At 54.1% G+C, this 16,265-nt stretch overlaps 3 protein-coding genes across 3 annotated transcripts; 1 reads left to right on the top strand and 2 right to left on the bottom strand.

Annotated features, from left to right (window-relative positions):
- Positions 1-442: 442 nt before the first annotated feature.
- On the bottom strand, positions 443-2,290 carry AYO21_11658 (hypothetical protein; the record flags this gene model as incomplete). Its single annotated transcript, XM_022661542.1, has 3 exons — positions 443-1,184; positions 1,247-2,135; positions 2,200-2,290. 3 exons carry the CDS (start codon positions 2,288-2,290, stop codon positions 443-445), a joined length of 1,722 nt encoding a protein of 573 aa, XP_022506140.1.
- A 6,736-nt stretch (positions 2,291-9,026) lies between these two features.
- On the top strand, positions 9,027-12,205 carry AYO21_11657 (hypothetical protein; the record flags this gene model as incomplete). Its single annotated transcript, XM_022661541.1, has 2 exons — positions 9,027-11,186; positions 11,240-12,205. 2 exons carry the CDS (start codon positions 9,027-9,029, stop codon positions 12,203-12,205), a joined length of 3,126 nt encoding a protein of 1,041 aa, XP_022506139.1.
- Positions 12,206-13,133: 928 nt separating this feature from the next.
- On the bottom strand, positions 13,134-15,685 carry AYO21_11656 (hypothetical protein; the record flags this gene model as incomplete). Its single annotated transcript, XM_022661540.1, has 2 exons — positions 13,134-15,265; positions 15,352-15,685. 2 exons carry the CDS (start codon positions 15,683-15,685, stop codon positions 13,134-13,136), a joined length of 2,466 nt encoding a protein of 821 aa, XP_022506138.1.
- Between the last annotated feature and the right edge of the window lie 580 nt (positions 15,686-16,265).

Genomic DNA, 16,265 nt, shown 5'->3' with positions numbered 1-16,265 from the left:
AATGATGAAAATGAAAAAGTACACAAATAGCAATTCAACAAAATCCAGTGCGTCGCATAGGGTCGCAGACAAGGTGCAAAAAGGTGGAAAAAACAAACGCGCCGTCCCAAACAAAATCCCTTGCCAATAATACCCATCGATTCCTTCGCCATCCAGCACCTTCTAATTGATTTCGTGTTATGGTATCGCGGCTCGCGCCGTATTGGAATCCAGTCTTTTTGTTTCCGTAAAATTTCGGGTCATCAGTTGAGAAAGAAAATTTCGCACGCGTGGAACAAGAATGCACCGGCAGTCGCTCAGCCTGCAGATGTAGAACTCCAGCCTCGGTAAGAAAGGGCCGAAAGTGTGTTGAAGAGGCGACGTAGATGTCGAATGTCCAACCGTGGAGAAAGCAGAATGTCCCAAACCAGTCCTGCTGTTGGTGAGAGCTAGGGGGCCGGGCTCAAGACTTCTCTGGGCTGCTCTCGGTAAGATCCAGGTCCTCGATAAAGGCCAGTCGCTCAATGCGAGGCGAGAGGCATTCTTCACCTCCCTCAACGACCGAGGGATGCATCAACGGCTCGCAGGTGCATTCTTCTCCTTCGCTCGCCAGACGATCCGGGTTCTCGTCGGGGTCTTCCACCCAGTAGCATTCCAGGGCACCTGCGGCACAGACCAGTCCGCATGCCCACCACGCCAGACCGCCGCAGCCAAGTTTCAGTCCAGCTGTGTGAACCAAGCCCGTAACAACGGGCCCACAGGCGCGTGCCAAGCATGCCATCGATGCAGCAGTGCCATTGACCCGTCCGAGCACTTTCTTGGAGTAGACAGCATTGGCGAGAAGAATTGCATTTGAAGGAAATGACATTGCTTGAAAGGTCATTTTGGATAGAAGGGCGGTGTAGATGGCGACCTTCTGGTACTGTTCTGGGACAAGCACCAGATATGGCACGGCGAAGTACAGTAGAGGCCAACTGGTCAACGTAAGCCGGGTCACAGAGAGCACGCCAATGCGTCGGACCATGTAGGGGAAGATCCAGAATTGCGCCATGATTGAGTAGGCGCCCTGGACTGCTAGCATGGTGCCGATAGATTTGGCGCTCATGCCGAAGCCTCCAGAAAATAGGAAGGGAAGGACAGGCTTCGTCTGCATGGGCTCTTCGGCAAGAAAGGTGGGCATCAAGGCGTCGAACGAAACGCTATGGCTACAAAGAACATGTCAGTCGCAGCTAGGGGCCAGGTGGGAAGCAAAGAACATGGCACATACTATGCAAGAATCGCGTATGAGAAGATGATTAGTTTCACCTGCCTGTTAAAGGGGTTGGCGAGGCTGCGAACTTCTTTCTCCCGCAGCATCTCCAAGTCCAGCTCTTTGGTGGAGGCTGAGCGCAGAAGCGGCGAGTTTTCCGTACTCCGGTATCCCGGAGGCGGATCGCGATGGTCGAACGGGTCCGCTGGGTTTCCTGAAGCAGAACGAATCTTACCGAATCGCGACAAAAGACTTTCCAGCCCGAGCCGTTGGAGAATCACCTTGACCAGCGCATGGCAGGCGTCACGACAACCCTTTTTCTCGGTATGTGTTTCTTCGAGAAAAAGAACTCCAACGGTAATGCCGCAGAGGAGCACTGCGACACAGACGAGATTGGGCAACAAAAAGGGGAACTTGTCGAACAATCCGCCGCGCCGAAACCCGAGGGTTTCACAGGGTTCGGCCAGGGTTCCGCCTATCGAGGGGCCAATGATGGAACCAATACTCCAGACCACGGGCATGATGGAATACGCGCGAGGCTGATGCTCCTTTTTCGTAACCAGCTCTGCCACCGTGGTCTGAAGCACCCCCACGTTGCCGTTCAAGAGTCCGCCGACCGCTCTGGCGAGAATGGCACAAGGTAGATTCGGTGCAAATCCAAAGCATATCATGCTCAAGGCCGTCCCGGCAAGTCCCATAATCAGGACAGGCTTGCGCCCAACATGGTCGCTAACTTGGCCCCAAACCAGACCAGAGGAAAATTCGGCAAAGGCAAAGGCTGTAATGAGCATTCCTGCATATACCGATATTTGTGATTCGTCTTGGGTGATGTTGAACGATTCAATCATGCGGTATGCATAGGGGAATATTGACATGAAGGCGATTGGTTCGCATAGGCGACATATTGCTGTCGGATGTGTTAGTGATTCGCGACAGCTTGCCAATTTGGGAGAGCCTGCGAGATGACGTACACAGAATGAACAACTGTTTATACGGAAAACCACTGTCAAAGTATTTCCGCCAGAGTTCACGTGGGAACAGTTTGGTGAAGGGGTTCGACATCGTCACCGAGGATGACAAGGACTCGTCGTGTGAGAACGGGAAGGGAGGTGAGCGAAGAGGAGGGTCATTTAGCACAACGGCGCGAGGCGGGCGGTCATAATAAGGGAAAGGAAATTTCCAGGAGACAAAGGATCGAGAAACGATAGACAGGGCGGGCGGGGCACTCTCATCTTTCTTTTCTGGCGGAATGGTGCATCCGCCGCCGCGTGGAAGAGGCGGTGGACTGCGGAGCAGTTGGGATAGCACAGAGCGCGGCAGCGAGCAGAACCTTGCGATGGAGACATTTTGCGAATAGTCAGTGGTCCAAATACAGCCACTGTTACACGGGCGAGGGAGTGCGGAAAGAGAAAAAAGAAGGCAATCAGGGCAAAAGTCTCTGACATCCGCGCCCGGTTGTCCACAGAAGGCGGTGTTGGGCAGCTCCAGTCACAGCGCTAGAGCCTGAGCCGTAGATGCCGTCAGACCAGTTTGCAGTCACCCGAAATAAATGCCCGCACGGGACGGGGGTGCCAGATGATGCTTCTTCAAATCGGACGCTTCGAGCGAGAGTTGGGCAACTCGGGTTGAAAGTCAGGAAGGGCCGGGAAGTGGTGCGTGATACTCGGGGAAGGGTGCAACTTGTGCCCCAGGTGGGATGTTGTTAGATCCCTGGCCAGGTGGGCACCGAATGGAGTCGAGGTGCCGGGATGTTGAAAAAAATGGAGAAAGAAGGCCAGAAGCCGCTCCCCTTGTGCACTTTGGCTTTTCTCTGCCGTTTGGGCCCCAGAAAGTGGGTTTCAGGGCTGCCATGCGACGGTAGCGGTGTGGATCCCAATTGAAGCGTCATGACAAGGAGACTCTTGGGTGACGAAAGGACTCAGCAAACGTCAGGTCGTATCAAAAAGGGAAAAGGAAGGTGGAAAAGAAAAAAAAAACAAGCTGGTGGAATGGACAGGGGGGTTAGTAGCAACAACCCGGGTTGACACTCGTACCAGGTCAGCTTGCCAGCCAATTAAGGCGGCGGAATCGGGTCTAGCAAAAATTTCGGCATCATGTACCACGGCCAGTAGAAATAAAAGCGCATCTGAGGCCAGGAACCGCGACAACGGTACCTTTGGGGCCTTGTGATTCGGAGGATCGATATGCATGGGCCTCAGTCTGCCAGAGTGGAATTTACCCCTGACCGGAGCTCGAGTGGACCAAGCTGAACAGTGCTAGGAACAACAATCCTGGTCTTCCGCAGGCCGGGGAGCATTCTTACCGAAGAGTATATTACCTCTAGCGCTGGCCGTTCCACCACTCGGCTAGCATTGGGCATGCCGCTAGACTGCCCCCAGAAGCTTTTGCTTGTTCGCTGGTCCAGTGGCGAACAAGCAGGCTAGGAATCCTCTTCGGTGCCCAGTGCCCTGTACCGAGTTATGTGACAAGGAGGCGCCGCCCACCAACTGCTGCTGCATCAGCAGCATGTCATCCTCCTCGTTTCCATGCATCTCGTGACCAGCGCGCCGCACAGGCCTGACCCAAGTTTTGACATTATACTGGATTTTGAAGTTGTAATCATCGAATTTTCTTGTTTTCTCACCAATCGAACCTTCGGCGACGTGGGATAGAGAAGGCGGTGAAAAAGGCGGTCATGCCCGACGGATTCGTGGGTAAATTGATTCAGTTTGGGCCTGTACGGGAGAGGGAGAGCTGTCAGGGCGCGCTGGGGCGGTGATTGGCGATCGAAAAGGGCGGCCGTGGGGTTTAGAGTGAAGCGCAGAGAGCTGGACGTGTCATTGACCAGGGTCAGATTTCAGGAGTTGGCGGGTGACAGTCGTACGAAGACGGGTAGTACTTCGTAGTAGTGGGCGTCGCCTCGGTTTCCCGATCAAAGCATTCGAGTCGGCAGGGTGTGTGACTGCGCTCGATGTTGCCCCACCCTGCTGTACTTGTACCCGAGTTCCATGATGACGATGATCCTTTACTCGGTTCTGGGGGCAATCTGTTGCAATCTGCTGGCTATTTACTGGCTGACCGACAAATTCTGCACCGGAAAGGGTGTTTTTTTGGGTGACGGCCAACAAGCAGCAGACGGTACCCTTGCAGCAGGCGGGGAATTTCAAAATGACTCAGTTTGTCTACTCGTCCTGTATGACGAAAAGACCTGGAGAAAAACAAGGGCCGCCAAAGGATCCGGAAGATGAGCGGACCAGGTTCCCCTTCACTCTCTACGTAGACGACGAAGAGGGGAAGTGGATTGGGGGGACAAGGTGGGAAAAAGGAAAATGTCTGACATGTCACAATGCAGGCGGGCGGGTAAAGCAGAGACAGGCATGGGTCACAAGGTTCACCGGTGATGAGTTTTTGCAACAATGATTCGACTGCGCTGACTAGGGTAGACGCACAGCCCAAGGCAGATTCTGAGCCAAGCGCGGGTGAAAGGCAAGTGAAAAGGTGAGGTGGAAGTGAGAGGATGAAAAGGGATGGATAACGGAGAAACATGGACATTGATGACAAGGGATAGATAGCAAACAAGAGAGCCGGAAAGCATCACCAGCTAGGAGCAAGGAAGCTCTACCTAGGGAGTCCTTCTCCTTTCTGTCGCTCGCTTAGAACTTCGAATCGAACAATCCAACAGCCGGTACCGTATCATTGGAAGGGCACCAGGCTTTCAGGGGAATAGAGTTGGGGCCTACTATCGCAGCTGAACGAGGGGAGCAAAGGGTAGCGAGAAGTTCCAGCGCCTGCGGTTCCTTCTAGGTACCTAGGAATCCACAGAACTTCCTACGAGTACCTACAAGGAAGCAAGGGGTTGGTGAGTGGGTGATAGCGGGTGATGGGAGCAAACCTTTCACACAATTGACTTTGTAAGTGAAATTCGCCAGTTTCAAGCGGAAGTTCAACCGCCATTGCCCCGGAGAAGGCTTGTTGTTTGACTTGGCGGGTAGCCCCTGATTCATTTTCCAGAACGACGCCACCGGGAGCACCGCCGATGTGGGCGTGGCGGCCCTCTGGAGCTTGCCCAGAAGGAGGAGTTGGTGACAAGAGTGAGGTAGGCACGGAGGATTGATGAGGCAATAATAGCATGATCCAAAGGCCGTTTCAAATTTCTAGTAAGTGGAAAACTTTCCGGGGAAGTGGTTCACACACCAACAATAGCGCAGAGTTCGCCCAGGTACACACCCCTTTGGGTACCTTAGGTATCTAAGTATTCACTAAGTAAAGGACCCTATTAGCCAACTACTGTGCCTACTTAGGTATCTACAAGTACCATATGCTCGGTACTCGTAGGTACTTTTAGGTGCTTAGGTACCAGTAAAGTGTTGCGTCCTAGTTAGTCCCGGTCACATGCTTAAACGCGGCGACCCCGGCGGTGATTGGGGGTTGATCGGCTGTACAGTTTAGGCAGCGTGTTAGGCACTCACTCAACTCCACCCTTAGCGTCCCCGGCCTCTTTCCCCCCTCGCTTCAAGTGGGCTCCTTTGCCCAATGTCCATTTCGAGCAGCAACGACATCCCATGGTTAACGCGGAAAATCTTGAAGCCGATCCTACTCGTCGAGAGCTTGACATCGCTCGAGTATTGCTGCATGGACTAATCACCAGAATTGTCGTTCTGTGTGACGGTTCGCTGACATTTCATAGGCTAGAACGACCGCAACAAGAGCACCGAGCAAACCCCCACGGCACCTGCGCCTTTGCCTTTACGTCTTCTCTGGTCAAGTTCTAAAGGGAAGAAGTGCATAGCAAACGAAGTCTCTTCCCAGAGAAGCCAGATGCGTCTCTCAAATCATCTGCAAGTGGTCCTTTCTGTCCCGTTTTGCGAGGTGTGTGTGCCTATCGTTCAGTCACTCAGTGAAGAGACCTGCTGTCACTCGCCCAAAAGAGCCAGTTCCATTGGAAGAAAGACTGGGTCTGCTGTTTGCTGCATCATGCCTGTGCCCCGGAAAAATAAGACCTAGTTGCAGGAGCACCACAAGGGCTTTGTCATGACAAAAATTGTTTGCAGCTAAACTAGCTCGGCTTCAGCTACGTGGCTGGCGAGGTACGAGTAGTACAACTGCCCACATGAAGAAGTCGGAGAAAAATCGCTCCTCGGGTTCTGCAGATTGCAGCGGCGTGGGCAGAGGCCCTAGAGCATGCACAATGTCGTATGTGTTTTTGGGTTTCACAAAGGACTTCACAGAGAGTTGCGTGCCATGCGTCGCCTTGCATCTTGGAGCCTCATTCAGGAAACCCCATCTCCGATATCCAAGGCGCCACCTGACATCTCCCTTGCAGAGTTGGGCAATACCACAACCGTTACTTTCCGCTCAGTCAATGCATCCTCCACCTGGTGCCAGCACATTCCTTGCCGGTCACTAACCCCCTCAACCGGTGAGAAGATCACTTGTTCTGGTCGAGGACGGTCAAAGGTCCAGTCCGGGAGCGGGTGGACGGCTTCCCATCGCCGTGGTTGGCCTGGCTGAGAGGTAGGCGTTGCCTTTGTGTGACCTGTCACCTTGCCTCCGACAAGCAGTCAGACCTGTCCAAACTTACCGAAAATGAATCATGCGCAGCTCGCCCGGGAAGGCAAAGCGACCCGACAAGTCAGTCAAGTAGCGGTCAGATTAAGTTGCATCGTCTCCGATGGACAACGACGTCTGCGTCGGTCGACACGCCCCAAATCTAGACCACTGGATCCCGCATGAGCTGAACCCACCGAGGTACTTTGGTCGGAAATAATGGAGTCTTGCGAGTGTTTCGTGCATTCTGGTGAGTCTGCAAGCTGTGGATGGTATGTGTCTCGCTCCTATTCGGTCTCTCACACTCCCTTGCCGTTCGTTTGTCTTACCCAAACTCTAACAACGCCCGGAACACCGAATTCTGGGAGGTTGATCGCCTGGTCTGCGTTGACCCGCCTGCGCCCAACGTCCTTGCTTCACCCCAACGCGGTTCGATAACTCTGACCAGTTTCGACAAAACCCACCCGGTCCATGCACTGCCGGAAAAGCTGGATATTGTGGCGTTGTGGGGGAAACAGTGACCCACCATGCGGGAAGGTATCGTGGTCGTCCAACGAAGGGGACACACCCTGACCCTTCGTAAGCAGGGCGTCTGGTGGCGATCTTTTGGGCAGTCAATGGGTCACCTGCTTCGTTTTAGGCCTTTTTCCTTGTTTTGTAGGTATGATGGAGTTGGGCTCCCTTGATCCTTGGGACATGAGTAGGGGTCGCAGATTGGACAAGCAAAAATTCCTTCTGACGTCCGAGACATTCCGGCGCCCCGCGACAGTGAAAAGTCCGGCCTACAGGTGGAGGTCCGGAGGAGTCAGGGTGAAGCTGAGACCAGAATCGTGGTTGTAGAGGACAGAGTGACGGCTTAGGGAGTGGCTCTGGCACGGGACCGACATGCTTCGATTGATGATGGCACCCACACGAGAACCAGATCCGCCAAGTGCCCAGTGAGAGTGACCTGTGGAAATTATCCCTTCTCTTTCAGTCATGTCGAGACCTCGACTGGCAGGGCGATACCTTGACAAAGGCTGTTGAGGGACCTGAGGATGGATATGATAGCCATCGAGGCTGCGTTGCTGAGGCTAGGCGGTTAGTCTCGGTGAGTGTTCGAAGTATTGAGGCCTCGATATTATGGAGTGACAATTGATGTGTATATCGACCACACCACGATCTATCATCAGTTCAAACAACCCAGAAGTTGACATACGGTGCAGGACCACAAGTGACATGCTTCTCTGACAAAAGGATCACTTTGCAGATCACTGTTCGACACGTACACATTGACAATCCCGAGAATGATCCAGACAATGGCAGAGAAAGATCACCGCGTAACTTTGGTATTCCAAGCTTCTCAATAACACACCTTTTGACATACGGTAGGTAGACCAGTCTTCCCATAAGCGTCCATCGCCCTCTTGTCATAGGAGTCTGCTTCAACAGGGAAAGTAAAGAACACCAGCGCCGTATGGTCTTTCTTGCTACGGGTCCATCGTATACTCGTTGAACCCCAGAGATTGTCGCTCAGGTTTCGGAAATGCCTGTGTTTTATCTTGGTCTTCTTAGGGCAAACCCTTGTTTCGTCAGAAGTGCGGAGACGATGGTGAGATTGTATCGTTGACTAGCAGCCTGTGCCCCGTGAAATGATGGCGAGGGCACATTCCGTCGAACCAGCCTTATAGGGTCTCTTCCCTAGTGATCGTTTCATTGCCCACCGAGCCCTTTCATCGACGGTTGTCAATCACTCTTCTCTTTCATAGGGCATCTGACGGACGCTGGGCCAGAGGGAAGGGCTTGGTCGATGCATGAGGTACTCATAGAATCATTCCGTCATCGTCGTGATGGCAATGGTGTCTAAGTAGATAGTTTCTGTGCACCTCGTACTCGGTGCCTGGCGTGCTTGTCAAATGATCCCAAATTCAGATTAGCGATTCGCGAATGTAACCGCGGCAGTTTTATCTGCCCCGCCGTGGACAATGTAGAGACGTGATTTGCTGAGATACAATCTCGAGATAAGCAAGCCTTGGTCGTCATTTGCCCGCTGTGCTTGCAGTTCGCCAGGCCTTTTCTCCAACCAGCCACTGAGATCCTCTGCGATATGCGAGAACTTGTTTCTACTCCCCAGGCCGAAAAACAGGCTCCGCCATGGCCATTCACACGACGCGCAAGGCTGACCTGTGCTGCTCGAGTCTACTTCGCATGCTGTCTCCGTAGCACTGAGGGATAGTGCGCTTTTTCGAGAACTACTGGCAGAAGATGTCAGTGTCCCTTTCCGATACATGATATGCCCTCTTCCGCCTCCTCTCCTCAGAGCGCCGGTCACAAGCGAGCGTTTCCCGCTGACGAACCCCTCCACCAACCGCCACAGGATGGTGCGGCGGCCGCTTCAACGAATTCCCCTCCTCCCCTCTCCGCTGCGTCGGCCACTTCGGCCTTCAGGAATGTCTCGGCCTGCAATCGCTGTCGGATCAGGAAGAACCGTTGCGACCAACGTCTCCCTGCGTGTTCCACGTGCGAAAAGGCCAATGTTCGCTGCGTAGGCTACGACCCCATTACCAAGAGGGAGATTCCCCGAAGTTATGTCTACTATCTCGAGACGCGGCTGGCGTATTTCGAGCAGCAGCTCAAGACGCATGGGATCCCTTACAATGCTGGCGAGGTCTACAATGCCGAGTCCAAGGAGCTGGGTGATCCCGTCCAGTCGCCTGCGAGCGCAAAGAGTTCTTGGATAGGACCACAATCCCCTAGTAATGGCTCGCCGCGACCCATCAAAAACGAAGACTGGGACAAGAAGCAAGAGGATGCCGATAAGCTCAACAAGCTCGTGTCCAACATCGGCATGGTTTCTGTGCAAGGCGCTTCCGACGCACGATATCTTGGGTCTACATCTGGGATATCGTTTGCTCGCGTCGTACTGGCTGCTGTAAAGAGCTCGGTGTCTTGCAACAATTCTGAGCGAGCTGGTGTCCGACCGAGTCGTCCGTTGCCCAATATGGCCGCATCGGGAGGTAGCTCCATGCGAGACTCTTACTTCGGCCTCCAAACCAAGCCCACCATTAAGGAGGCTCCATTTCCAGATCGTCCTTTAGGCGAGAAGCTGGTCCATCTGTATTTTGAGCACGCCAATCCCCAGATCCCAATCCTCCATCGAGGTGAATTCATGGATTTGTTTGATCGTACATATTCGATTGATCCTTCGAAACGCAGCAGTCGCGAACTATACTTGCTCAACATCGTGTTTGCAATTGGCGCGGGCATTATCTGGGGCTCTTCTGACCCCCAGCCGAACTCCCAACAAGGGGACTATGCTCACAAACGGGTCAGACTGGCCATGCAACAAGCTCAACCCGAGGAATACCACGCTTCCGCCATTGTCAATCTTGGGTCATTTTTGGCTGCGAGTTCATCCCTGGAAGCGGCTGAGCGTCCCAATGGTGATTTGGAGGAGCTCCAGGCTGTGTTGTTGCTATGCAGCTTTGCCTTGCTTCGACCTGTGGCTCCAGGTCTCTGGTATATTGTTGGCGTTGCAATGAGGCTGGCCGTCGATCTCGGCCTGCACTACGAAGATGGTACCGGTATCGCAGACAACATCGACGACCACCAGGGTCCGCGGCCCTCGATGGATTCAAAACCACTGGGACCAGTCGACGCGAAGGAAAAGGGACGACGAGAATGGATTCGTGATCTTCGCAGGCGACTTTGGTGGTGCACTTATACCTTCGACCGCCTGGTCAGTACTTGTGTGGGAAGACCGTTTGGGATTACAGATCAAGTCGTAACCACCGAGTTCCCCTCCCTGCTCGACGACAAGTACATCACAAGAGCTGGATTTTTGCAGCCAGCCTTGCCAGATGAACCCACTTACAAATGGGTCTCGCACCACTATTTCCGCTTGAGGCTTCTACAATCCGAGATTCTGCAAGTGCTCCAACATCAGCAAGCCCAACAAGCTCGTCTGACCGGCACCAATCGCCGCAATCAGTTCATGCACACCAAGCTCCCATCACCTTTCCTAATCAAGTTCGACTCATTCCGTTCGTGGCGACGAGATATCGATCAGCGACTATATGAATGGAAAGAATCGGCGCCGGAACCGTCGGACACTGGAGTCAGTTTCTCAGTACAGTTCTTGGAGCTCAATTACTGGCAAGCCGTCATTATGCTCTACCGGCAGAGTCTTAGTGTCCCGGCACCTCTAGCGAACGAGTTTAGCCCGACCGAGGATGTGTCCAGCCCGTCAAGTCTGAGACTAGAAGAGAAGGAGGACGAAGATCTGGTGTTTTTGAAATGTGCCGAAGCTGGCCAGAAGACGTTGAAACTTTACAGACAGCTTCACCGACAGCGCCTCGTCAATTACACATATCTTGCCACGCATCACCTATTCATGGCCGGCATCTCCTTCTTGTACGCTGTTTGGCATTCTCCGGCTGTCCGAGCGCGGTTGGTAAGAAACCCTCCACTCCTCTGCTCACGTTGCTCCGCTAAATGACTCCTTAGACTCTCGATGATTTCGACTTCACAGTCCTCGCTGCGACATCTGTCCTCGGCGATCTCATGGAGAAATGCCCACCAGCAGAAGCCTGCCGCGACGCTTTTGAGCGAATGAGCAAGGCCACTGTCCAAATGTGCATGTCTACACCTGGATTTGGCTTCTCGCTGGAGCCCCGTGGAGACTACCAACCACGACAACCACTCGCCCGTCAATCCAGCATGCAGAGCCAGGCTGCACAATCTCAGACCCAACCAATGCCAATGCAAATCGACTCTTACCCTTCATCGGCCTCCTCGACTGTCCCGCGCATCGCTCCGAAACCAATGCCTAGACGACCGCCCCCCAAATTCGACATGGATCTCCGCGAGCTCTTCCCTGACGACCTCGAACCGAGTACCAGACCATCTTTCTCCTTTCCTCAACCCCTCCAAAACCTCCAACAACAGCAAAGATCGCCGCAGACGTCCATGGCAATGGGAATGCCGCCGTTGCAACAGCAATCACAACATTCTCCTCGGCAGCAGCAAATGTCCCCGGCGTCCAGCATCAATTCACAGATCAACAACGGTTTCGGCATGGGTACTTCCAACAACCCGTTACTATTCAACAGCCAATCTGCCACCCCACAGCCGACGCAAACGCGGCACCGGCAACAGCAGGACCAACAGCCATTCTACATGCAAAATACGTACAACCCCGACTTTATGTCCGGCTTGCCGGGTATGGACTTTCTGAGCGACGCCATCACAGGAGGCGGCGACGGAGATCTCAACCTGGACGTGGGCGGTGGGTTGGATCTGGGCTTTGGCATGACCGGATTGGATTTCCAACATGACTGGAGCGATGGGCAAGGCCAGTATGATCTGTTTGACGGCTTCTTCTTCGGGAACAACTATGGTGGTGGCAACGGGAATGTCGGTGGTGGTAGTGGTAGTGGTGGAGGCGGCACGGGCGACGCAGGTGGCAGTTAATTCCCCTGAAACCTATCTGTCTTATCTGAGCGAGATTTTTCTGCTACGCAGTGATTACCAGTATGATTTGATGTTGATATTGATGTGCACGAGTGACAGTGAAAGGCGACGGAAATCAAATTAGTGGTACAACCCCAATTCGCTGACATGCCTGTTCGATATCGAGAATGGAATGTCTAAACCACCGTCTAAAGCACTATCTAAAGAACCTGAACCGGCCCAGTCAGTCAGACAGTCAGTCAGTCACCCCTACCAACACAAAAGCTCCTAGTGGAGGATTCGCTGCCTTGCTTGCCCTGGTCTTAGTGACCAAGCGCGCTTGCTCATCATCTACCCTGGCAGATACCTTGAAGGTTCTGAAACCCATACACAATGCACTGGGGGGTTACACGCAAAGGACTCTTCTATTGAGGCAATAGATCGTGTTGAATACGCATTTGCTGTAAACCAAATTACGTGCATTCCCTTAGTTACTTCTTTCTAACCGTCCGTAATGTAGCCATCCCCTTTTTGCACCTTCGCTTGACTACATTTTCAGAATGGACGTCGGTCTGTGCACATCGTGCGTGTCCTGCCACTCGCTCCATGGAGACAGGCCTGAAAAACACAAGGGAGCTTTCATGCCCGTGATATTTTGGTTACTTTGGATTCATGATCGGGGCAATCAAGTACCTCGTGTGAGAGGTGAGTCTTTATTATGAATTCGCAAAGATGAATCGATTTCAGCAGCAACATGAACTCGGACGGACCGGCCGATGCCCTCGACTTGTCGTTCACGGCGTACTAGAGCGTGAAACTCCGTGTCCCACATTTCCATACCATACCATAGACGACGGAGGAGGAAGAGGAGGAGCCTCCATAGTCCTCACCATTTAGCAATTCTACTCATTCCACACCTCACACTAACCGGCTTTGACGTCCCCCGGGCTCACATGTCGAATCCGTCCATGTCAAGACCGAGTGGAAACGTTGGGAATGCCGACGAGTCACAGTCCATGATCTGGTCGAAGAGCTCCCAGTCAAAGTCGACCGTCTGGGGGGCACTGTTGGTGCCCAAGCCGGAATCCTCTGCCGAGCTGGGGGCTTCGGGCATCTCTGGTGGCGGGTTGTATCCCATCCGCAGATCATTCGCGGGGAATAGTGTCCTGGTTGATCGGCCCATGGGCATTCCAGTTTCCTGGCCCGGGTACTCTGTCCGGCTCTGCAGACGACTGTTGCTGTTGGTGAGATCGTGCATAGTTGGTGGCATCCCCACGGGGCCGCCAACTCGAGGACCTCCCAGCAGTGATTGCTGATCACTATTGACCTGGGAAGCGGGCGCCGGCGTCGTCCGACTCAGGCCGTCTTCACCCAACGGCGTGCCCAGGGCTTTCGCCAGCACCTCCAAAAGCTGCAGGTATTTGAGGACGGAGGTGCGCCGCGACGAGGCCGCACGCAGAAACTCCCACAGGGTCGAGAAGCGGTGCCGCTCGGCCGGAGTGTCCAGGTCCTCGGCGAACTTGCTGCCGGCCAGGGCGAGGACCAGGGCGGCACGGAAGATGTGGCCGTAGACGACGCCGCTGCAGAACAAGGCCGTCTTCCGCTCCCAGTCGTCGGTGCGGGACAGCGTGTTGACCGTCTGCAGCGTCACCAACGAGATCTGGACGGATCGCGTGAAACACCACTTCCGAAAGTCTTTGTTGAGCGACGTGTCGGTGAAGTGTCTCATCGTGGTCAGCCGGGCTTGCATCAGGATGCACAGGACCTTGAGACACGACGGGTCGTAGGCGTCAGGCTGGGAAAAGTCCTTCATTCGCAATGGGTAATCCTCCCAGTATTGACTCAGCGCGCTGTCCATCTCGAAGAGAAACGTCATGTCTCGTTCTTGGTGGTTGGGTGACGGGGTGAAGTTGATGATGTCGCGCAGTTTGGAACACGTCTGGACACTGACCCGGAGGATCTCGGTCGAGTCGGAGCCCCCAAATGTAGCCGGGTCGACATCTCGCGGCAGATCGACGGAACATTCTTCGTCGAGAAGAGCGACCGTTCGACCCAGGGTCAGGGCAATCTTCCGATCCACCAGATACGTGCCCCAGAACAACCGATTCCTCACCTCCACCTGGGCGGGGGTCACAAGCTGATTCGTGGGGCGAATGTGCAGCCCTAGGTCCTGTATGATGCGTGCGGTGAGGCCGACATAGACCCAGCAGGTGTTGAGAAGGGACGCGCCCTGGAGGTAGATGCTCATCAGCAGACAAATGGCCGCGTCGTCGAGATCGTACTTGGGCGCCGCGAGGTCGTAATGGTCGCGGGCGAGCGAGAAGAATCTCCAGCCACTCCTCACCTCGTTCTTGTCGCTCTCCTGCACGGCCTCGCTCTCCTCTGTCAACTGTGACCCGATGCTCCAGACGGCGTTGAGGAGGACAAAGTCTTTGATGAAGTCGGATTTGCAACCTGACCGCACGGGCCTGTCGTACAGCCGTGCAAACTTGTCGAGAACGCTGGGCCAAGGCAGCACGGGTGTGTATTCCTGGACGTGGACTCGATAAATGTCGAGAAGCTGCAGAGCCTGTTGCCGCCGGGGAAGCAACGTCAAGAGAGGTGCCGCCTTCGACATCTCCCCATCTGACGATGGCACCCTCGTGTCTGACGAGTGTAGCGCAGTTTGAAAAATCGAAGAGGACGAAACGTGGCCTGGACCTCCCTGGCGCTGAATGAAGTCTTTGATCGCCGAAGCGAATACAACTCCAGAGGTGGGACCGAAGAACTGAGAGTTGTGGGGTTCTCCATCCGAATGATGCAGTTGTGTCGGAGGACTGGTGCTCAGGCTCGAGGGTGGAGCAAGACTGAAATGTCTCGAAGGCGCCAGTTCATCGTTTCGCCTGGGATTCAGTCCTCCAGCCATGTTGTTTGCGTAACCCACGCCAGAGAAACTGGCGCTGCCTTGGGAGGCCCTGCAGTCGTCGGAGCAGTCGACAAATCGAGAGAGACAGGCCTGTGTTCTCTCTTGACCTTCCGAGAGAGACTTGACCCGGTCTTCGGTGGCTGCGAGCTTTTCGGTCAGTCTCACAATCTGGTCTTCTAATTGTTGTAGTCTGCACAAGTCGACCACGTTAGCGAAATTGTTGTTGTTCACTCAACAACGGCACGAGGGTGTTATCACATACCTCTTCTGGTCCGCGCCCCCTGCAGAAGGTGCGTTGCCGCTGGTCTCGCAGATAATCGAAGCCGAAATACAGCCTGAGCATGGACGTCTATCCCGGACATCACACTATCGCGGATGTTAACATGACACGAAAGATTCCGGTCGCCGCGTCCCACAAGCGAGAGATTAGGCCTGGGAATGCTGACCTTGATCTTCCTGTATCGACAACTATCGCAGGCTCGCTGATCTGCTCGACGACGCCTCATCGCTCCCGGATAAAGCTTTCGCGGGGCCAGCGATTGCTCGGATTGTGGCCACTCCTCAAACGGCGCAGCACTATTCATCATCGAAGCCATGTTGTCAGAGCAGAGAAGTTGGGGGTTCTGCTCCGAAAACACGATCTAGAAATCCACGTATAATTTGGCCGGTTTATGCAGCGACCGAGGCAGGAACCCGAGGACGTTTACTGCCAGCGAAGCCAAATGAAAAGATTTCGTGTCTCTTTGCGATAACGGCAGGGGTTCTTAGAGATTTATAGCCGACCACAACAAAAGCAGGCAGGGTTTTGGGCTCTGGGGTCCCCAGCCAGCTAGCTCTCTCCTCCCCAATTTTCCCAGTTCGTGCGCGCCCCGCAGGGACTGGACTTAACGCAGTGAGTGAGTGAGTGAGCCTCGGCACCTACAAAGTACGCCGACCTATCAATCCCTACACTAGGCAGACCCGGTCTTTATTCTTAGCCTGCTTGATCGTGATTCAGACCCACACTTCTCTCATTATTGTTCGGGACACGGGACCCTTATGGCCTTGAGGTACTCCGGTAGCCCATGTGACTCAACGGAGGAACATGGTGAATTCTGCTAGGTCCTGGGGACCGTCTGACTATATACCTTCGAGTAATTTACAGGGCCCTACCGGCGCTAGTCCGAAGGCCTTCGG

Source organism: Fonsecaea monophora (assembly GCF_001642475.1).
Source record: "Fonsecaea monophora strain CBS 269.37 chromosome Unknown Scaff174, whole genome shotgun sequence".
NCBI classification, from domain to species: Eukaryota; Fungi; Ascomycota; class Eurotiomycetes; order Chaetothyriales; family Herpotrichiellaceae; genus Fonsecaea; species Fonsecaea monophora.
This window is presented reverse-complemented; position numbering and strand designations above follow the sequence as displayed.